This window comes from Syngnathoides biaculeatus, chromosome 18, assembly GCF_019802595.1.
Source record: "Syngnathoides biaculeatus isolate LvHL_M chromosome 18, ASM1980259v1, whole genome shotgun sequence".
NCBI lineage: Eukaryota > Metazoa > Chordata > Actinopteri > Syngnathiformes > Syngnathidae > Syngnathoides > Syngnathoides biaculeatus.
The window spans coordinates 2,121,470-2,145,013 of record NC_084657.1 but is presented as its reverse complement, the minus strand read 5'-3'; the positions used below and the strand labels follow the sequence as shown (position 1 = coordinate 2,145,013).

The 23,544-nt window shown below is 43.6% G+C and overlaps 2 protein-coding genes across 7 annotated transcripts in view; one reads left to right on the top strand and one right to left on the bottom strand.

Moving 5' to 3' along the window:
• gdpd5a (glycerophosphodiester phosphodiesterase domain containing 5a) overlaps positions 1-4,084 on the top strand; it is a 30,342-nt gene extending 26,258 nt beyond the window's left edge. For 4 of the 6 annotated variants that reach the window (XM_061803926.1, XM_061803924.1, XM_061803922.1 and 1 more), the window contains 2 exons: positions 1,829-1,941; positions 3,364-4,084. In XM_061803926.1, coding sequence (XP_061659910.1) covers positions 1,829-1,941; positions 3,364-3,482 — 232 coding nt within the window. In that variant the 3' untranslated portion in view covers positions 3,483-4,084. The remainder of the gene's footprint in view (positions 1-1,828; positions 1,942-3,363) is intronic. The other 2 variants (XR_009792546.1, XR_009792545.1) reach the window with 1 other exon arrangement.
• A 1,158-nt stretch (positions 4,085-5,242) lies between these two features.
• samsn1b (SAM domain, SH3 domain and nuclear localisation signals 1b) lies at positions 5,243-11,230 on the bottom strand. The gene is given in 6 exon segments (XM_061803933.1): positions 5,243-5,543; positions 7,834-7,855; positions 8,883-9,037; positions 9,132-9,338; positions 9,943-10,088; positions 11,125-11,230. Coding segments are annotated over 6 exon segments (780 nt in total). The 5' UTR covers positions 11,201-11,230; the 3' UTR covers positions 5,243-5,369.
• Between the last annotated feature and the right edge of the window lie 12,314 nt (positions 11,231-23,544).

The following is a 23,544-nucleotide window of genomic DNA, read 5'->3' as shown; positions in this document are numbered from 1 at the left end:
TGAGCCGGCCGGTGTGGCTTATGACAGAGCCGAGCCATTCTGCTTTAGGGGGGTGTTCACAGACGCCGCAGTACTGAGCAACACAGTCGAGCCAGGGCGCTTTATGCGCGGACGCGGCTGAGTGACGCATTCTCGGCTGGGTTCTTCAGAGCCGCCCCCGTCCCCAAAGCCCGATGCGGAGCCTTCGCAGAATCGGTGACCGCCGAACGCGGCGCCTCAGCCGGTGTGGCTGATTTTCTGCGCCGTGGTGCCATATAATGGAGCTGAGCCGTGCTCTTTTTTTGGGGGGGATGTTCAAAGCCGCCGCAGCACTTGTTGAACACTGTCGAGCCGGGGCGCATTACTGCCTACCTGTTATTCGGAACCCACGAAGCTTTTGTCCTCTGCACCCGTGCAATCCATTTTTCACAACGAACTGGGTCTCTTGCAAACTTATGAAGGCGAAATCCATTCTCCCGAGTCTTCAAGCAATGTCCAGCAATGCAATGAGCCGGCATTTTGGCTAGCACGAAGGAACAACGAGCTACCTTCCCGCAGGTAAAACTAATGGAAACAAATGAGTCCACTAGGGGGCGCCTCTGTCCCGTACGTCACTTCCTGCTTCTTCTCGAAAACAAATCCCTTTTCATGGCGGGAGTTACAAAAAGCTGTTTACGTCAAAATCACATTTTGTGGTGAAAAAAACGCATGGACCCACATTGGCTGACGTTTTTTACATTAATAACATACTAAAAATCCTCCATTTCATGACAGGAGCCCTTTAAATAAAATCACAAGGCATTATGATGATGTACAAGCCAAGTAATTTTTAAATGTAAATTTAATTAGGCCTTAACCAGCATATGGTGAATATTTTTTTTAAGGAAAGTTAATTCCTTTTTGCGGAATTGCATTATTAATATGGAGGATAGATGTACAGTTTGTATATGTGTATGTAGGTAGGGGAAAACAATTGGCTATGGGGGGGGTGTAGGTACAAATTTATGTACAAATGTTTTTGGTAGGTATGTATATTGGACTAAGTGCAATTGTTGATCATTGATTTATCTTTGATAACAGTGAAGACGTATGATTTAGAAAGGTTTTAACTTTGTGATGCTCATACATGAGTACATCGATGTTTCATTTATAGTGTAGCTTTTTTTTTTTTTCAGTTGTTTTCAATTTTCTGGAATGAATCTTCAAAATAGACGCCAGACAATTTTTCGATCGATCCACAATAACCTTGACTTTCGAAAGAATGTCTGACTTGATCTTCATTTTAACCAGTGTACCGTATCTTCCTATCTGGTTTCTGAATCTGCTGACGGTATTTAATTGAAAAATATAAAAGCTTGAAAAGACACTGTCTGATTTAAAAGTGACTGTTATTTCACTCTGCGGTTTTTCCTCTCACCATTTTTATGTTTCACCTCCACGCTGTATCCTCTTCTCCCCCCCTGTCCTCTCTCTGTCTATCTTTCTCCTCCGATGTCCTTATTTTGTCTGGTTCTCTTGTCTGATCTGCATGCAACCTTCCTCCGCTGCCCCCTGGCATCTGTCAGCTATCATATGATCAGGTAACCGCTGCAGTTGGCTTAGCCTTTTTCTTTCTCCTTGTGCTTTTTCTGCCTGGAACCCCAAAGGTTTCTTTCCTTTCTGTCTTTCGCTAAACAGTTTTACCTCCTGTGTGTGCATCTACTTTCCTTCAACATAGATACAGATTCTGTGCGGATTTGCACATTTAAAAGCAGGCTTACACAATGTCCAAGTGACTTGCTTGAATGTCACAGCCTGGTGAACTGCTGCTATGTGCTTGAAATATGTGTTTAATTTAAACTTGAATTAGGTGGAGGGTGAGTGGGATGCAGAACTGTAACCCTGAACAAATCATGCTGAGTGCTGTGCCACATCGTTCTAATCGGGATGTCAACCTCATGAAGGAGAAGCTCATTGTTTCAGGTGCAACTTTTACCACATTCACATCTAGAAATAAAGATTCGCCTTTTTTCCACGTTATGTACAGAATTTTCTTGAATCGTCTGTTTACATACTCAACCTCAGGGATTGATTTACAGTCATTTATTTAAAAGGGGCAACTGTGTGAAAGAAGGCCGTGTTTAGGTTGTGTGCAGGGTTTGAATACATTTAAAAGGGTTGTAAATTTAGTTTTTTAATCTGGCTGTAATCATCCATCCATTTTCGGAGTTAATTATCCTCACAAGGGTCGTGGGAGTGCCGGAGCCTATCCCAGCGGTCAACGGGCAGGAGGCTGGGTACACCCTGAACTGGTTGCCAGCCCATCACAGGGCCCATAGAGACAAACACACTTAGGGGCAATTTAGAGTGTCCAAATAATGTTGCATGTTTTTGGAATGTGGGAGGAAACCGGAGTGCCCGGAGAAAACCCACGTAGCCGCGGGGAGAACATGCAAACTCCACACAGGCGGGTCCGGGATTGAACTCGGGACCTCAGAACTGTGAGGCCAACGCTTTACCAGCTGAGATCCTGTGCCGCCTGGCTATAATCATATTAAACATAATCATTCAACATCAACATTCATTTGGTTTCCTCCCATATCCCGTAAACATGAATTAATTGGATACTCTAAATTACCCCGAGGTGTGATTGTGAGTGCGGCTGTTGTCTGTCTCAATGTGCCCCGTGATTGGCTGGCAAACAGTTCGGGGTGTACCCCGCCTCCTGCCCGTTGAAAACTGGGATAGGCTGCAGCACTTCTGCGACCCTTGTCAGGATAAGCGGCTAAGAAAATGGATTGATGGATGGATATTCAATATCAAAATTGTGGCTAGTGAAAATGCTGAGTGGCGAGTAACTGGAAAACCACTACTGACAAGGGCTGGTGAGCCAAAAAATAATGTCAGGCACTGATGGCATGTAAAAAATTCCATTTCATTAATACTGTACTCACTAAAATGTATTTTTTTTTTTTTTTTTTTTGCAACCAACATTATAGTGTATTTAAAAAAAAATAGCATCGTTATCCATGAATGCATGCATGCAATCCTGAAAATCCCCAAAATTATTACAATGGTTAATTAATATTTGACTTGTCAGTCTATGTTAGTGTGCTTGCTGAAATTTGGGTATGAAAAGGGGAAAATCTTGTTTGAAATTGCCAATTTCTGTAAAAAAAAAAAAAAAAAAGTAAAATATGAGTGAAGTCACTGAAATTGAAAGAGTCCAAGAAATTCATGATGGTTCATGATCTCATTATCACGACAGGTGGTCTGTCAAATTTCTCAAGCACTTTTTACCATTTAAACATTCTTATGAGAGGGAAATAAATTTAGCAATTTCATAATTGACTACAGGCATGATCGCAAGCTTCATCAACAACAATGTGTGTTTGTCTTCTTCAGAACTCAACAATGGGTTGAGCAGTACGGAGGAGCTGTCACTCTATCCCGAGAATGGCAACCCAAGGTACTGTCACAGAGACCTTGGACCTTCATTTCACAAGGAACAAATAGAATGTTAGATGACTGTTTTGTAGATATATTTTTCTGCAAGTGTTTTCACTTCATGTACACGGCTAAGTATTAATGAAAAGTCAGAATACAACCAAATAGCAAATATACGTATAGTATACGGCACACCTCTTGGAAATTATTTTTCCAAATTGCGTGTATGCAAGCAAAAACTGTCTTTTTCATAATCTTCTGTGTTGTAAGAAGCGGACTCTGCATTTATGTGTATAATACACTGATGTAAATAGGACTTATTTCAAATGTTTTTTCCATTGTGAAATGCTATTTGGCGTGTGGATGTTTTCATCCATTGCGCTGGTAACTTGTAACAGGTCTTTTGGGAAAGACTGTCCATAAAATATTGAGGATAAGCATTGCACAGTTGTGAGAATTACTAAACTATCAGAGTCAGTTGATATTACTGCATCTTTTCTACCATACCACAATGTTTTGAAGACATTGAGTTGTGAAATCTTTCACGTGGCTGCCTTTTTGTGAAACTGATAAAAGTCAAATATTGGAAGGATTTTTGTCATGAGTATAATAAGGGACTATAATTTCACCTGTCACTTTAAGATGCATATTCATTAATAAAAACTATTTTGAAATTGTACAGATTTGGGGAAAATCCATGCTATTATGTTGATGGTAGTAAAAGAAAAAAGTAATTAAATACTATGACCTCAATGGTTTTAGCGGAAAGTCTTCCAATATATAATGGGCAAAAATATAACATTAGTTATGACTCCAATGGCTGAAACATTGCAAGTTTACCTGAACAATCAGACCAATAAAGATAATTTTTATTAATTGAAAATCAAGTGGATTCATTATCTTATACTCTTTGGTTAGTGTTATTCTATATTGAGCTATTTTAATTTGTTCTTGCAATTTTCACAAACTAATAGTTTACCATCGCTTCCACATACATGTTTTTTTTCAGCATACCAAAAAAAATCTTACATTTACTCGCGGAAACTTCGTGTTGACGGCCAAAGCTCAACATGAGCATGCCCTTGTAAGTTTAAAATGTGTTGAGGCAGAAATGCAGATATCTTATGAACATTCTGTCCTCTCAGGTGGAAAATATTCCATCTTAACGAGAAACAGAAAAGAATGTTTTTTTTTTTTTTTTTTAATGCCGCCTTGGTTTTACACGAATAAATGTCTCCCATGCTGAAACAACCACACTTAGTCCCATTTTTAAAATTGTAGTGATTGATTTGAAATTTTAAAAATTGCAAGAGTTGAACCATTTACGAGTGACGCCCTTTAAACTCTGCAGCCAAAAGTGCACAAATGATCCGGTCATGACGGTAAATTAATGCAATAGTTCAGAATTAGTTCAATCAGAAGTAATTCAAATCTCAGCAATGACACCATTTATTTTGCTTTCTGCACTTGCGTGAATGCAAAATGGCTGACTCATACTGGCACTTGAGCTCACAAATTAACGAGGTTATCTCTAGTGGCAACACTAAAGACAGGTTGAGTGACAAAAGAAGATTGTTTGTAAAAGAACCCCCCCGCCCCCCATGTTAAGCAATAGGATTAAAATCCCATCTATTCAAAAATGTAAATAGCATCTTCAGAAAAAAAGAAAAAACATTCTGCATATCATGAAACTTCATTTAATACACAATGCTGTAAAGACATTTTGGCATTATAAGTGTGAGAAATAATACAAAGTATTTTTTTTCTTTGAAGAATATTTTTTTTTTTTTAGACATTTATTACTGTTTGAAAAACAAACAACTGCCAATCATTTAAATCTTCATATTTGTAAAATGAATTCATTTCCCAAAGGAAATTCAGTGGGGTGTGTCTTTACCGTTATTGATGAAATTATATGGAAAAAGACCCATAAACATTTGATTTGACTTATCAAGCTAAATATTTCATGAAGCCGTCATCTTGGAAGGTTGAGGGGGGTCGTGAGGAAAACGAAGGTCTGCGTCCTCTCCTGTGATGTCGGTGCTGTCGGATGGCATGTGGCAGCCTGAGTCTCTTGGGCCGGTATTCATGTCTGCTTTCACGTTCTCGCTGGGGGTCTCGGCCTCTTGATTGGGCTCCTTCTTCAGGTAACAATTTGCTGTGGTAAAGAGAGAGGAACATGTTGCAAATTGTAAGTCACAGAGTTGTAAGACTGAGTAAGTGATTCTTTTTTTCCTTATTGTTCATGTTTATGAAACTGAGCTGTAGAGTTCCCTATGTTAAGAGCGGTTTGACTGATCTTTCCAGACCCATAGAATATTGTGCTCTGTGACAAAAGGAGCACCAAACCTTCCGAAAGACATTACATTAATTAAAAAAAAAGCTTTTATCGACAGTACCTTTTTAAATTCTTTAGAAATCAGCAGGAGAACCTGACAAACAAAAGAATAAACATCAAGCAGAATGGTGACCTTGATGTGTGTGTGTGTGTGTGTGTGTGTATATATATATATATATATATATATATATATATATATATATATATATATATATATGGAGAGAGAGAGAGAGAGTGAAAAAAAGAAGTATTTGAACACCCTGCTATATTGCAAGTTCTCCCACTAAGAAATCACGGAGGGGTCTGAAATTTTCATCATAGGTGCATGTCCACTGTGAGAGAAATAATCTAAAAAGAAAAATCCAGAAATCACAATGTATCATTTTTCAACAATTTATTTGTATGATACAGCTGCAAATAAATATTCAAACACCTGAGAAAACCAATATTAATATTTGGTACAGTAGCCTTTGTTTGCAAGTACAGAGGTCAAACGTTTCCTGTAGTTGTTCACCAGGTTTGCACACACTGCAGGAGGGATTTTGGCCCACTCCTCCACAGAGATCTTCTCTAGATCAGACAGGTTTCGGGGAAGTCACTGATAAACACGGAGTTTGAGCTCCCTCAAAATCTTTTCTATTGGGTTTAGGTCTGGAGACTGGCTCGGCCACTCCAGAACCTTGATATGCTTCTTACGGAGCCTCTCCTTGGTTTTCCTGGCTGTGTGCTTTGGGTCATTGTCATGTTGAAAGACCCAGCCACGACCATCTTCAGTGGCTGAGGGAAAGAGGTTGTTCCCCAAAATCTCGGAATACGTGGCCGCGGTCGTCCTCTCCTTAATACAGTGCAGTTGTCCTGTCCCATGTAAAGAAAAACACCCCCAAAGTATGATGCTACCACCCCCATGCTTCACAGTAGGGATGGTGTTCTTGGAATGGAACTCATCATTCGTCTTCCTCGAAACACGATGAGTGAATTATGACCAAAAATGTTCCATTTTGGTCTCATCTGACCACAAAACCTTCTCCCTTGACTCCTCTGTATCATCCAAATGGTCATTGGCAAATTTCAGACGGGCCTTGACATGTGCTGGTTTAAGCAAGGGAACCTTCCCTGCCATGCATGATTTCAAACCGTGTCGTCTTAGTGTAATACCAACAGTCACCTTGGAAACGGTGGTCCCAGCTCTTTTCAGGTCATTGAGCAAGTCCTGTCGTGTAGTCTTTGAGGGTCAGAATATTAGCTGATGGGTGTTCAAATACTTCTTTGCAGCTGTATCACACAGATAAATCGTTAAAAAAAAAATCATCCATTGTGATTTCTGGATTTCACAGAGGACATGCAGCTATGCTGAAAATTTCAGACCCCTCCTTGATTTCTAAGTGGGAGAATTTGCAATATAGCAGGGTGTTCAAGTACTTATTTTCTTAACAGTATATGCAGGAAGTCCTCGGGTTAAAACGGTCTCGACTTAAAACATTTTGACTTCACAACGCCCGTCCCCATCCGCCATTTTGTCTAGCTAATCTGCATAGTGCTCGTCAATGTTTGTGTGCCGGGAGTATCTTCGCATTTTTTTGCACTACTTTATGACCCAAAGAAGAAAGCTGCGTCTTTTAGCAATGCTTCTGCAGCCAAAATAAATGAATAAAACCCATTAACATGGAAATGAAGCTCAAGATCATGAAAAGATCAGAAAAAAAAAGAGACACCGACGAACATTCGTAAAGAGCAAGGCTTCAGTCGGTCGACTGTGGTGACAACTATGAAAGACAAAGCCGTATTTTAGCGCATGTGAAGCGTTCCGTTCCTGCGTCGGATCCAGTGATCACAAAACAAAGTTCTTTGATACATGTCGAGCTGGAGAGGCTACTTATGTTATGGATTGAGGACCAGATTCCTTCGCAATAGCTAAGCACAGCCTCCGCTTCTTCTTTTCCATCCACCTCTCCGCAGTATTGGTCAATACAGCATCTTATTTTTGATTTCAATGTATTTTATACAAAGTATGTTGACATAAATTCTGACTTTAATGGTGAAATCTGATTTACAACGAAATTTGAGTTACATTACCGGCATAGGAACAGAACTCCTTCTTAACCTGAGGACTCTCTGTATACATATTTGCTTTATTGACACTTGAGCCTGCAAAACAACACAAACAAGATGAAGATAGGGGTTTAGATGACTATGAAAAGCCCCTTGAGCAAAGCTGACTCATCGCATTGCCCCCATGATTTTCTCACAATCACAACACACACTTTTTACTGTTCGAACGTAAGATGCTTAAACCTGTCCGAGTTCCAACGTTCCTCCACAACCATGGGAAAAGCCGTTTTTCACCCCCTATTCTTTATCTTCGACTCAAAGGTTTTGCTGACCTCAAATCTGAACTGATGCAACGCTGCCTTCTACCGGCATCTATCAGTCATGTGCAGTGGTTTACTAAGTTGACATTGACAAACTGAGGAAGTTTGGCCAAATAATGACCGAAATTTCCGGCCTAGAAGCCGCGACTTTTTTCACACGCTTTCAGCTCTGCGGTTTATGCGGTGATGCAGCTAATTTGTTCATTTTTTTCTAACGGCCGCAAGGGGGCACTCGAGCGTAAAAAGGTAAGAGTGAGACCGGTGGAGTATATGTGGCGAGGAAGAGACTTTTACCGGTCCGGCCCTGTTAGCGCTGTGTTACTGCCCTGTCTCAGTGATTTTTACCGGTAAGTTTTTTTTAACCGGCCCTGTTAGCACGTTGCTTGCGTTAGCGTTAACCTCTCTGTGTACCATCTTTCTTTGTAAATATCTCGTGTTTCAATGTGGGCACTTGCGGCTTTTACAAAGCCGCGGCGTATGTATGTACCAAATGGTATTTCCTTTCCAAATGTACTGGGTGAGGCTTATAACCAGGTGCGCTCTGAAGGGCTGGAATTACGGTAATAAGAAATCCGAAATGAAAGGCCCCAGTCGGTCAGGTACCCTTGGATGAGTCAAAGTTAACACTGATTCCAACTCTGAACCTCAATCCGATCATTGTCAGATTCTTCTTCATCTTTTCAAGTTTTAAATGATCTTTCCCTAGCTAATCAGGTCACAAAATATCGGGAGGTCACTGTCTTTCTGACCTCTTCTGAGTTTCCCAATACTCACAGCAAAGTTGTTGCAAGGACTCGACAGCGGCGAGGAGACGCCGCCTGTGTTCTGGATCAGTCACGTTCAGTTTTGTCAGGTGATGCTCCCTCAGCCTCATCAAGTCGTCTACTGTTTGGTAACCACTCTGCTGCAGAGAGCTCGAGTATTCCTGGCAGTACAAGCCGAGAGGTTCTAGTCATCCAAGAACACTGTGATGCAAAATGGTGACGTTTTCGGCATTAAGAACAAAAAGGATACTGTACCTCCAAACTGAGGTGTCTCAGAACTTCGTGGATAGTGGATGTACATTTTTGGCTTGCCCTGTGGTTTTGCACTTCCTTGCATGTCTCAGGACCAGCCTCTGTAAGCTCATCCACATAGATGAATTTAAAGTTGCCTACTTTGTTGTTCAACATCCCAGTCCATATTCCCATAGGACGCTTGTGGATGATGTCAATCACGTCACCAACCTGAACAACAAGTTATGTTGTGTGAATAGAAATAGTTGATTTTTTTCACTGCCAATAAAAATATAGTGACTCTTTCATATGATGTGGTTTAATAAAATGAATTGGGAATGTTGACATTTTCATTAGTCATTCACCTTTGTGTCAAGATCACAATGTTTCCAATTGCACACTCTTGAGCTACTGATTGGTCATGCCACACTCAACATTTATACTGGACTGGTAAATTGTATAGTCGTATATTTCTTTATATATTGGTAATTTTATACAGTAGCTATTGTCCTATTTATAGTTTGTTTACATCATGCCTCTGGCTGTAAACCATTGATTTGCTCAACAGATAAAGATATTGTGAGTGGAGTGGAGTGGATGGATGGATGGATGGCTAAAGGTATTAAGTACAACTCTTTCACATTTGTGGCAAATGTTTAGGGGATTGTCCATTTCTTCAGTATCTTCTTGTCTTTCTTTCTTTGAAATGATTACTGCTTTGCACTGCATAATGGCGGTGGGGAAAACGAATTGTTTCCAAAGTTTTGGCACAAATGCACTCATGGAATATTGTGTCCAAAAAAATTAATGACTTAGTATGTCGCTTCCTAGAGACCTTCAGCTTGAGGGATTCTGTGTCATATGGACTTGGCATAAACTCTGTATGGACTCTTGCTCGACCACAGAACTGTCTTGTGCAAAAGACGTCATCCTCCAGCCTCAGACTGCCTCTGTAACTCGAATAATCGCTGGTGACTCCACCTGGCAAACACAAGACAAAACAATGAATCTATTTACGTTTTTTCCTCTTTCACTCAACTCCCTGTTCCCCAAATTGGAGATGCCGTATAGTTTTGCCCAGTGATTGCACGAGTGCGTTCAGTGTTCCCCTACTGGCCGTGGTGGTTATCTTCCTTACACCCCAATGAATCACGAAAATCCACAAATAACGGATGCAGTATTAATGTCTATGTATCATGTACAGGTATACCATATTTTTAGAACTGTAAGAGGCACTTAAAAGTCTTAAATTTTAAAAATTTTGTTGAATGACCTGTCCAATGAAGTACACTTGAACACACTGGTTCCACTGTTAGCATGCACACGTTTTAGCGTGTATGTCTCCCAGAAACCTGTCTGATCTAGAGAAGGAGTGCGCCAAAACCCCTCCTGCTGGTGAACAACTACAGGAAACGTTTGACCTCTGTAATTGCAAAGAAAGGCTACTGTACCAAATATTAACCTTGGTTTTCTCAGGTGTTCAAATACTTATTTGCAGCTGTATCACACAAATAAATCATTTTAAAAAATCATACATTGTGACTTCTAGATTTTTACTTTTAGATGATCGCTCTCACAGTGGACATGCACCTACGATGAAAATTTCAGACCCCTGCATGATTTCCAAGTGGGAGAACTTGGAATATAGCAGGGTGTTCAAATGCTTCTTTTCTTCACTGTATCTACATACACCTACATTATCTACATCTGAGTCTGTGTTGATTTCCCTTTTTTCTTTAACTCTGCCTCTTATCATTGTCATCAGCCGTGTATATTGTCATGTCGCCTGTGGTGATGTGAATATGTGCAGTTTTCCTTCTCCCCCCCCCCTCCCCCCCACTTTGTATTCTAGTTTCTGTGTACAGTGGTACCCCGTCTGCCTTTTCTGGGACTATTTTGTTTTTTTGAGAAAATAGAAAGAAAATCGTACAAAATCATTGGATGAGCTGACTGTCACAATTTTCTCATTTTACTCTTTTATTGCCACTACTTTGGATTGTGTTATGTTGGTTCTTACTTGAGGAGCTTTGTCTACTGTTGAGGCTTTCCATTGAAGTACTAGAGAGCTTATGTCCTTCAGTCAGTATCCTCATAACACCAGAGTCCCTCTTTTTTCCTTCTGGATTTTGATTGTCAACACACTGCAATGAAAGGAAACAGCACTTTTGTCATCTCATGAAATGTCACAAAATGAAATCCCACTGCAAGGCTGCTGTACAAGACTTCCCAAGTGATTAAATTCATTATGTCAGCATCCATGTTTAGGTAGGGTCATGCAGGACAAATACTTAATCAATCAAGACTTTACTTGCTTTATATAACTGAGAACTATGAGGCGTACACTCATTACGTATAAAGGGCATCTTCTGGAGATACATTTTTTGAAACTTCCTCATTTCACCAGTAGGCCTACTGAGCACGAGTATTTCAGATTGTTTGTCTTGTAGTACAGTGTGATCCTAAAATACTGTAATTCTCCCTAAGCAAAGTAGTATCTTGGTCTGGAATGAAATCATTTAAATACAAATGGTATTTCAAATAAGTAGTTCATTAACATGCAGTGCATTCTCTTTTTGTGAAGTTTACCCAATTATCAGGACCAAGAGTCATCACGAGTAACAGTCCAGTACAGTCCAGAAGTGAAAAATCCGCCGTACATTGAGCGATGTGACTCAACTACACATGAAACCGGACAATCGGGGGAAAAAAAATCCAAAATTCGTGACCGATCCTGGCAGAAAATCCTGACCCTGAAGAGATCAGCCAGACTCCAAGAAGACATAGCAATATTTCCACCAACATATTGATTTTCATTACCCTGAGTACATCTTGTACATCTACAGCCATACAAACGCGGCTGTGCGTCCCATCATTCAATCAATTCCTCCTCGCTTTCACCTGTCCACCATTTTTGTTGTGAAAGCTCATGTGACATAACATGGCATTCACAATAATCCAGATCAGCAGTTTCCCCAGAATAACCTCCTATAAATCAAGTAATACAGTATTACTATAATATTGATGAAACAACAAACTAAGAGCAAAGAAGGTGATTTCACACTGGCTAGTTCTTTCTCGGGAACAGATGTGGAAATAGTCATATTACATTGAAAAAGGAAGTTAATTGTTTGAGAAATGTATACTGTAATTTCCGGCAAATATCCCCGACTTTTTTTCACGCACTTTCAACCCTACGATTTATGCGGTGATGCGGCTAATTTGTGCATTTTTGCAAAGGGGCACTCGAGCGGAAAAGGTAAGCGTGAGACCAGTGGAATGTATGTGCTGAGGAAGTGACTTTTACCAGTATGATGTTTTTTGTTAGCGCTGCTCTAGCGTTAGCACTGTGCTAGTGTGTTGCTGCTGTGTTACTGCCATGTCTCATTGATATTAACCGGTATATATATATATATATATATATATATTTTTTAACTGGCCCCGTTAGAGCTGTGCTTGTGGGTTGCTGCTGTTTTACTGCCGCGTCCCAGTGATTTTTACTGTTTTGTTTTGTTTTCCAACAGGCACCGTTAGCGCGGCACTAGCGTGTTTCTGCTGTGTTACTGCCTCATCTCAGTGATGTATGTTTTTTTTTTTTTTTTAACCGGCTCTGTTAGTGCTACGCTACAATGTTGCTACTGTGTAGCTGACACGGCTGTTTTTTTTTTTTTTTTTTTTTTTTTTTTTAACCAACTCTGTTCCTGCTCCTGTTTTGTTGCTATGTTAAGCTAAGCTAAAGGTATTAAAACTTTGAAAACTCTTTGTGTACCGTCTTTCTTTATAAATATCTCGTGTTTCAATGTGGGCACTTGTGGCTTTTACACAGGTGAGGCTTATCTACGTGCCAAATGGTATTTTCTTTACAAATGTATTGGGTGAGGCTTATAATAGGTGCGGTATAGGCTGGAAATGACGGCACGTGACTGTAACTTAACAAAATCATCTAGTGCACACAGTTCAAATATATAGGCATACATTTATGCTCTTGAAATTATAACGTAATACTTGGAATTTCCTTACTATTGTCACGAACGAGGCTCGAGGGCGGACCCAATTGCACGACTCCAGAGGCAAGCAGGTAGTGTACAGAAAGCCTTTATTCGGTCCGTGGTCAATGATCAGCGAGTCAGTCAGGAAAAGCAGCAGTATCAGAAGAGGTAGGCTTACTAGGATGGTCAGGGAACAGGCGAGGGTCGGTACACGGTAGGTCAGGTATACGGGATTGCGGGAACGAGGCATGCGAATCAACGATCTGGCGGAGGACTAGTTGTCCCCCGTCGTGTCCTATAAGTACCGGGTGTAATCAGCCGAAAAGGGGTGCAGGTGTGTGGCGACTAATTGGCCGACCACGCCCAGCCTGGGGAGGATAGGATGCCAGGGGGATGACAGTACCCCCCCCCCCTCAACGGCCGGCTCCCGACGGCCCAGGATGGGCCGCGTAGAAGTCCTCGATGAGGGAGGGGTCCTCAATGAAGCGCGAGGGGATCCAACAGCCCTCCTCCGGTCCATATCCCTCCTAATCCACCAGGTACTGGAACCCCCTTCCTCTACGGCGGGAAGACAGCAACCGGCGCACTGTGTACACCGGCCCGCCGTTCACCATGCGGGGGTGCGGGGGTGGGGGGGCGTCATTGGCCAGAGGGGCCAGGGGCGAAGGACGATCCGGGCGTAGTCTGCCGACGTGGAACATAGGGTTTACCCTCATGGACCTGGGCAGTCTGAGTGATTCGGCGACCAGGTTAATGATTTTGGTGATTGGGAACGGACCAACGAACCTGGGAGCAAGTTTGCGGGATTCCATCCGCAGAGGGAGATCCTTGGTGGAGAGCCTCACTCGCTGCCCCACCCTGAGTTCTGGTGTGGCTCTCCTCTTGCGGTCCGCTGCGGACTTGTTGATGTTGCCCATGTGCAGCAGCGTCCTCCGGGCTGCCTCCCAGGTCTGTTTGCAGTGCCGTACCACTGCCAGGGCCGACGGCACCACGGAGTCTGTGGCCAAGGAGGGAAACAGAGAGGGAGGATAGCCGTGCACAACGTGGAGTGGAGCCATACCTGTTGAGGCGGAGGATAGGGAGTTGTGGGCGTACTCAACCCATTTGAGGTGCTGGCTCCACATGCTCTGGTCCCTAGAAGCTAAGCATCAAAGTCCTGTCTCTAATTCCTGATTTACTCTCTCTGTTTGCCCGTTAGACTCCGGATGATGGCCCAAAGTTAGACTAGCCGAAGTGCCGATGAGGGTGCAGAATTCCTTCCAGAAGCGTGCGCTGAATTGCGGACCTCTGTCCGAGACGATGTCCCGGGGGAACCCGTGGTAGCGGACGACCTCGTCCAACACCAGCTGGGCTGTCTGCCTGGCCAACGGGAACTTCGGAAGTGGCACGAAGTGAACCATCTTGGAGAATCGGTCCACTACAGACAGCACAACTGTGTTTCCCTGAGAGGGCAGTAGGCCGGTGACGAAGTCCAACGCAATGAGTGACCACAGGCGGAAAGGGATGGACAGAGGCCGCAACTCACCCATTGGTCGTAAACGGGACGTCTTATTGGCCGCACACATGCAGGCATTGACGAATTCCTTCACGTCTTTGCTGAGGTTGGGCCACCAGAATCTCTGTTGGACCACAGAACGAGTTTTTGCCATACCCGGGTGGCAGACCGTCTTGGTCGAATGGGCCCAGTTGACGACATCTCCCCGAAGTGATGGAACGACGAACAGGCGATCAGATGGACAATCTGCGGGCGGCGGCGTCTCTCCCAGGGCCTCCTTCACCCGCCCAGGTGAAGCCGGACACAAAGCACGCCTCTGGCAAGATAGGAGCTGCTACTGACTCTGTGCGGCCCCCCCTCATGGATCCTTGAGAGGGCGTCTGGCTTGCCATTCTTGGAACTTGGGCGGAAGGACAGAGGGAAGCGGAAGCGGGTGAAGAAGAGAGCCCACCGTTCAAGCGCTTCACGGTCCTCAGGTACTCTAGATTTTTGTGGTCGGTGAGGACAACGAACGGTACTTGTGAGCCCTCCAGCCAGTGCCGCCACTCCTCCATAGCCGTCTTGACCGCCAGCAGTTCGCGATCCCCCACGTCATAGTTTCTCTCTGCCGGGGTTAGCTTCCTAGACAGGAACGCACACGGGTGTATCCTTCCGTCTTTGGGACTCCGCTGCGACAAGATGGCTCCAATTCCCGAGTCCGACGCGTCCACCTCCACCATGAACTGGTGATCCGTATCCGGGATAATGAGGATGAGTGCGGTGGTGAAACTTGGCTTAATTTTATTGAAGGCCTCCTGGCAGGTCCGGTACCATTCGAAAACGTTGTGCGGAGAGGTGAGAGCATGCAGGGGGGCGGCCACAGCGCTGAAGTTCCGAATGAACTTTCTGTAGAAATTTGCGAAGCCAATGAACCTCTGCACGTCCCTCCTGCTGGCGGTGGTGGGCCACCAAAGCACCGCGTCGATCTTCCCGGGATCCATCCGTATCTCCCCTTCTGCCAGGATGAAGCCCAGAAAGGCCACGGATGCTCGGGGGAGGATCGGATGCCAGGGGCATGACAACTATATTTTTCTGACTTTGCATCCATAATTGTATGTACAGTATTTATTCTTGTGTTATTAATGTTGTATTGGGACCTAACACTTCATAATAATAAAAGCCAGTGTACCAAATTTTGATTTTTTTTTTCTTTCTTTTTTTTAAAGATTCCTACATATAACTGATGACCTTTACAACTGCTCCTATCACAGCAATCTTTGTGGACATACAATAACAGCTGCAACCTTTTTTTCTGCCGTGGTTTCAACGGGCCTCGTGTCAGCCTGTGGTGAGTCCTCTGTCCCCCTCTGGCGAGGTTTGGATCCAGTCTGTTCCAGCTTTAAACACATGGCATACTGTAAAGGAGAGCTCATTGTCACGATGCACAATGTCAAGATGGTTCAACTCTTACCAAAGAGCTTGTATGATGCTGCGGTTTCGTAAAGGGCGACAACTCCTTGGGGGTGCCCAATTTTGCAAAATTGGTCAACTGCGGGGATAAAGGGAGATTAAAATGGCATCTCATGACAGATGGTCAACAGCTGGCAAAATGATGTATTTCACTAGATGCCACTCTCAATTGGTGTTCATGTCATACTTTTGTATTGGTGTTATTTCTGTTATGAAACTGGGTCAACCTCCAAAAGCCATAAATTTCTTAGATTAAGTGTATTACTTCACTCCAAAATCCATGCATGTATATTAATGACACCACTGTGTCTCTTTTTCGAAATCTCCCTTTATTTCTACCATTAAGCCATCAATAACCATTTATACAAGTGTTATAAAAGCACCAGCATCTCCCTGCTGGAAGTTTATTCATTGCAGTTTAATGATCTTTTACTGGCACTCGCTGATCATCTGTTTTTCTTGGCGTCTTGCTCATTTACTTCCAAGTGACCTAACACCATACTGTCTGAATACTCGTACATGTCATTGTGGTCCTGACTCGGTCTCAGCCTGTTTGCGCCCAGGCTTCAAATAATGGGGCCATACCAAACGGACAACAAAATCAAACCCTTTGGTAGTGTACCATGGTGGTTTGTACGTCCAGCACATGGGTACCAGAATAGGTTATTTTGTTTTGAAAGGGAGTAAGGGTCAAAGCTCAGGAGCTGCGTTCATCATTTTACAATGGTGTAGATAGGACGACACATAAAATAGTAGGAAGAGTATGTTGAGTGTTCCGTTGGTGTGATGATTATGAAATTGAGGGTATTTCCCATTGATCACGATGTTCACAGCTGACATTGTGGTCTACAGGAACCAGGTGGATGGATTTTTAGAGTGGTGGAAACATGCATGGGGAAGGGGATTGAGAGAATGAAGATTAGCCAAAGTAAGACTAAGAATCCATGTGGATGGTTGAATGGGGGGATGGGGAAGAGTGAGGCTACAAGAAGAACAGATAGCAGGGGTGGAGGCATTTAGATAGGAATGGTCAACAGTCCAAAGCAATGGCGAGTGTTGAAAGGAGGAAGAAGAAATGGATCAAAACAGGCTGTGTCAGAGTTTCTGGTACAAGGAAGACTTATATATATGCAGTATATGCTACATATCCATCCATCCATCCATCCATCCATCCATCCAAGCCACTTATCCTCACAAGGGTCACAGGAGAGCTGGAGACTATCCCAGCAAGCTTCAGGGAAAGGCGAAGACTACACCCTGAACTGGGTCAGTCAGTTGCAGGAAAACAAAGGAGTGGCTCCGTAAGAACCATATCAGGGTTCTGGCGTGGCCTAGCCAGTCTCCAGACCTAAACCCAATAGAAAATCTTTGGAGGGAGCTGAAACTCCGTACTTCTCAGTGACAGCCCAGAAACCCGTCTGATCTAGAGAAGATCTCTGTGGAAGAGTGGGCCAATATCACTCCTGAAGTGTGTGCAAACCTGGTGAACAACTACAGTAAATGTTTGACCTCTATAATTGCAAACAAAGGCTACTGTACCAAATATTAACATTAGTTCTTTCAGGTGTTTAAATATGTATTTGCAGCTGTATCATAAATCATACATTGTGATTTATGTTTTTTTTTTAGATTATCTCTCGCACAGTGGACATGCACCTACGATGAAAATTTCAGACACCTCCATGATTTCTAAGTGGGAGAACTTGCAATTTTGCAGGGTGTTCAAATACTTACTTTCTTCAAAGTATTTATTCAGTGGCGAGTGGCCATAATAAGCTATAAATGCAGTGCATGCCAAAAGCCGTTCAATAACATAGCTGACAATTTTGTCAGTGTCCTCTTTTATACAATACTTTAGTTCTAGTGTTGTGATCTTAAAGGTCAAGTGTCATGAAATGGATGATTTTTAATATGTTCATAATGAAAAAAACGGCATCTGCTGTGGACCCATCCGGCAGAGTACGCTACGCACTGTCAAACTGTCAGGGAGTCTGTTGTTAGTTAGAAGCCATCCGCATATAGTCTAAGTATGGTTTGAAACAATTGGATAATATTGCCCCAGATACTTCACTCGATTATGAGATGTCTATTCTTCGAAAAGAGCTTCCGTGTCTGAAGAGGTGTGTCCCATTGACATTGAAGTGAAGGATATTATATGTATTTTTCATTTCAATATCTATTTGAGAAGGGATGATACTTGACCTTTAAATTAATAATTTGTCCTGTTTTCCTTGCAAAAAGCTGGAAAAGCGATAGCTCGTTTCGCATTTGCACAATGAGATACCTAGTCGTATCGTGAGTTCCGAGAGAGGCTGTTTTACCGTAGAGCTCGTTCACGCGACGTCACCATTTTCACGGCACAATATTGCCGGTCAAAACGAGTTGCCCGACATTGTGGGAGAGATTGAACCGAAGGAGAATATTTGCGATGCCCGAGACCTGTTGTGCTGTTGGTTGTCACAACAGACGAGACATATTCAAAGAGATCATTCTACGGAATACCAGCTGAAAAGGTCGATGGATTTTGGCAATTAAGCATGATGGATGGTGTCCAACCAAATACATATCATATCTTGCCTTGCATATTGTGTATTCTACATGTAATGTCTTAACACCAGTCAAATTGAATCTAATTAACTGAAACAGAGAAGCATGAGCTCTTACTTTGTCTTCTGCGGAGTGGAAATATGCAGTCGAGTCTATAATTGTGGCAGGAGTAAGATCAGATTCTTTTCTGTCCAGTTCCTGAATCAGACTCTCAAAACGATCCCATTCTGTAGCTTGACGAAGCAACAAGTTGTCCCCACAGACCCACAGCTCATGTCCAGGTTGGCGGCAAGTGTGATATAAGGGCGAACAGGGCTGAGAACAGTCAACGGGGCTCCAGCCAACTTCCATCTTTGAATTCTCATTGAAGTTCTTTACTTCTTCCTTCTGTAGCTGCTGATCGGTTCGGGAAGTCGCCTTCTCTGTTCTTTTTCCAAGACTGATGCATCTCAACACTAGATTGTTGTTACTCAGCACATCTGACGAATTATCTGGCAATGAGTAGATTTTCTTTAGTAACAAACAACACTGACTAGAATACATTGTACTGTGCAAGGGTTACTGACTTTAGATATAGTGTTTTATGAATGGTATAATTGTCATGGGAGTACCCTTCCTCGACTCACTGCGGACCTGCTCCAGTGAGCCGATGTGCCCACCTGCTTCTTGTTCACACCAGTTACTGTTGATATTTATTGCCACACGTGTGGCTCCCGCATTACCTTGTCTCGTGTCTCATGACTTCTCCAATGATAGACCCTGTTTCGTGTTTGACCTTACCTCTTAGCCTGCCAATCGTGTACCTAGAGGATATTCTGACGAGGACGAAAAATCCCACATCGAGCATGTTTGAGCAGTACTACAGTGGTTGTTGCTTCATGACCTACAGTATATGTCAAGCTGGAAACGTGAGTTCCACCACTCATCCCTATCATTCCTGAGCTTCGTCTTAGCAGAGGGTGATATTCGTATGGATCCCCGCAAGGTTGAAGCCATTCCTACGAGTGCAGTGGTTCATAGGGTTCGCCAACTTCTACCAAAAATTAATCGGGAATTTTAGTGCGGTCGCAGCCCCATTACATAAACTAACGTCGCCACACACTTCCTTTGATTGAAACCCAGGGTAGTCAGTAGCCTTCCGGAAACTCAAGGCTAGCTTTACCTCCGCTCCAATTCTCACCTTGCCAGACACCGATCAACAGCTTGCTGTTGAGGTAGGTGCGTTTGAGTCAGGTAAAAGGGCAGTCCTCATGAAGAGGAATCCCAAGGACGGGACATTGCACCCCTGCACACTTTCGTCAGAAGAAATGACCTCAGTGGAACGAAATTACGACATTGGGGACCATGAACTTATAGCAGTCAGAGCTGCGTTGTCTGAGAGGAGACGCTGGCTAGAAGGAGCTGAGGTTCTGTTCCTGGTGTTATAATTGACCATAAGACCTTGGAATAGCTCATGTCAGCCAAAAGGCTCAATGCTAGACAAGCCACATGGTCACGCTTCTTTATGCAGTTCAACTTTGATGGTCTATCGGTCGTTTACCAAGAACAGGAAAACCAATGCTCTGTCATAGATTTAGGATAGGGAAAAAATGAAATTCAACCCTGTGTCTATCCTGCCCGAGGCTTGTTTTGTCTCTGTATTCACATGGGAAAATGAGACTCAGGTTAAGGATGTCACCTCTTCATATCGTGCACGGTTATCTACCACTCTTTTTCCATCCGTAGACTCAGACTCATTGGTTCGTGCGCGTTGGCCGTCGTGAGGAGCTGCAAGAGTCTTGCGGTCTTCGTTCATGTTTACAGGTATGATATCATATTTGCCCAAAAAAAGATGTATTCAACTTTTGTTCAAAGACACCATTCAAAGGAAACGTTTAATTTACAAGTTTGGCTTCAATCATGTAATCAGTCCTAGTTATGATCCTCAGCTTAGCATTGGTCACACGAAATTCCACATAGAGCGACTTCAACTGTCCTTAGGCAGTGATTCTTTTTCATACCACCAGAGAGTGCATGCTTGCGAATAGTACCCGTACCACATTTTGAAAATCACTGGGTCATTAAACCAGCTGCCCTAATACCTTTGCACAGTACTGTATATGTCACAGTGTAGATATACAGTATAACACCACTGTACTCACTGCAGTTATGAAGCTGGTTCTTTCCTTTTCCAGAAAAAGTCTGATGTCCTTTTTTGGCTTGCACAAAATCGTGCAACATCTTCAGTCTTCTTGCTTTTGAAGTCATTACTCCATCTTTCTCATCTGCACTTTTACGGCTCTGAAAATCAAAAAAAATCATTCTTACTTTACCAAATGGGACCCCCTCCCCCACCTCCCAAAAAACTTTTAAATATTTTTATACTTTGTTTTATACTTATTTTTTTCATGTAGTGTATACAAAAGAGACAAGTTTTCTCAACCCTCTGGGTTCATAGATGGTCCTGAGTTAATCCCAGTCGACTTTGTGTAGGAGGCAGGGTATGCCCTGGGCTGTTCACCAGCCAAACACAGGGTACATACTGTATGTAGAAGCCATCATTCACACACTGACATCCACACACAGCTGAATTATGACTCTTCAATTAAAAATAACAGACTTTTCTTTGGTACAAACACGGGGAGAACATTTGAGTCAAAGACTAAACTAAAGAACTCTCAGGCAGAGCTAAGGTTATTTACTGTGCTACTATCTTGGTTACACTCCTCGTGGAGCCGTCACTTTATTGTGGTGGAGGGGTTTGTGTAGCCCACTGATCCAAGGAGCTAAGTTGTCGTCTGGGGTTTCATACCCCTCGTAGGGTCACCCATGGCAAAAAGGTCCGAGGGGAGGGACCAGACAAAGCGTGGCTGCAAAACCCCCAATGATGAACAAAATAAATGGACATAGGTTTCCCTTGTCTAGACATGGGTCACTGGGGCCCACTTTAAGCCGGGCATGGTGGTGGGGCTTGAAAGTGAACACCTAGTGCCCTGCCATGCACCCATGAGGCCCGGCTGGGCATAGCCCTGAAGCTTAATGTGTATCCCCCTTCCCGTGGGTTCACTACCTGTGAGAGGGGCCAAAGAGTTCGTGCTTAGTGTGAGCTGGGCAATGGATGAAGCCGAGGACTCTGGAGATCCGATCCACAAACACGTACAGAGCATCTGATACAGAAACAGAGATGCATTACTGAAACTGGTTCTAGCCACATGGAATGTCAACTCTATGGCAAGGAAGGAGCTTGAGCTGGTGTGTAAACTCAATAAGTTCTGACTAGATGTAATTGGGCCTCGCCCCCACACAAGCTTGGCCTCTGGTAACAGTCCTCTTGAGAGCGGTGAGACTCTTTTCAATTCCAGAGTTGCCAATGGAGAGAGGCACTGACCAGGCATGTGTATACTTATTGCACTCTGACTCGGTGCCTGTACAGTACATTGGGCTTCACTCCATTTGATGAGAGGGGAGCCTCCATCCACCTTCGGGTGGAAAGACAGGCCCTGACTGTTGTTTGAGCATACGCGCTAAATAGCAGTTTAGAGTACCGACCCTTTTTGGAGTCCTTGGAGGGGTTGCTGAGAGCAGCTCCATCGTTCTGTTGGAGGACTTTAATGCCCATCCTGGCAATGAAGGAAGGGCGTGATTGGGAGGAATTAAGCCCCTTCCCCCAATCAGAACCCAAGTTGTTTTCTCTTATTTGACTTCTGTGCTCATCATGGATTGTCCATAACGAGCACGATGTGCAAGTAAAAGGGTGCCCACATGTGCACTTGGGACAAACACACCCTTGCTCGCAGTTTGATGATCAACTTTGAGGTCACACTATCGGATTGGATGTCTTGAAGAGTGGGGCAAACTGTCAACTGGACGTGGGACGAGAGTCAGATGATACTATGAACAATATCTTAACGGCTTAGAAGAAATTCTGTTCCACCATCCAGCATCTCAGGATGTGTGTAGAGTGAATATTGGGCGCTGCTGACCACGACCCGGAACATTGTGAGGTGGTGGAGAGAATAGAGAATGAGGCAGAGTATGGGGGTCTCTAAGGTGGGCTCTCGTAGAGGTTTAGGTCACTGAGGTGGTTAAAAACCTCTTTGTTGGTGATGCCCCGATTTCACCCAGGTTTCTTAAAGGTTTTATGATTGTTTGGGGCTGTCCTGGTTGACACACCTCTGCAATATCACACGGACATTGAGGACACTGCTTTTGGATTGGCAAACTGCAGTGGTTAGTGTTAGGGTCCCCCCGCCCCCCCCCCCCCCTTTTTTTTTTTTTAAGGTAGCCAAGAGGCTGCTACCTTCCAATTACAGGGGGATCACAATCCTCAGAACTCCCCGGGGGTCACTCTCCTCAGCTTACCTACTAAGGTCTATTTCAGGGGTGCTGGAGGGAAGGGTCAATCAGAGAGTCAAATCTTAGATTCAGGAGGAGCTGTGTGGTTTTCATCCTGGCTGTGGAGTAGTGGAGCACCATTTCATCCTCTGCAGAGTCCTCAAGAGTGTATGGGAATTCGCCTGTCTAACCTGTCTATATGTTTTTGATGGACTTGGAGAAGGAGTTCGACCATGTCATTCAGTGAAGCCTCTGGGGGGTAACTTGGGGAGTATGGGTTACTGAACCCTTTGATGCAGGTTGTTTGGTCCATCTACGAACGATGTCAGAGTTTGGTCCCCATTGGCAGTAGTAAGTCGGGCTAATTTCTGGTGAGGGTTGGACACCACCAACGCTGTCCTTTGTCACTGATTCTGTTCATTACTTTAATGGACAAAATTTCATGGCGTAGGCGTAGAGATGTGGTTTTGTTGGCTTCTTCAAGTTGTGATCTCTAACCCTCACTGGAGCGGTTCCCAGCCGAGTTTGAAGCGGCTGGAATGAAAATCAGCTGCACCATATCTGAGACCATGGTCTTCTGTAGGAAAAGAGTGGAGTCCTCTCTCCAGGTCTGGGATGAGATCCTGCGCCAGGTGGAGGAGTTCAA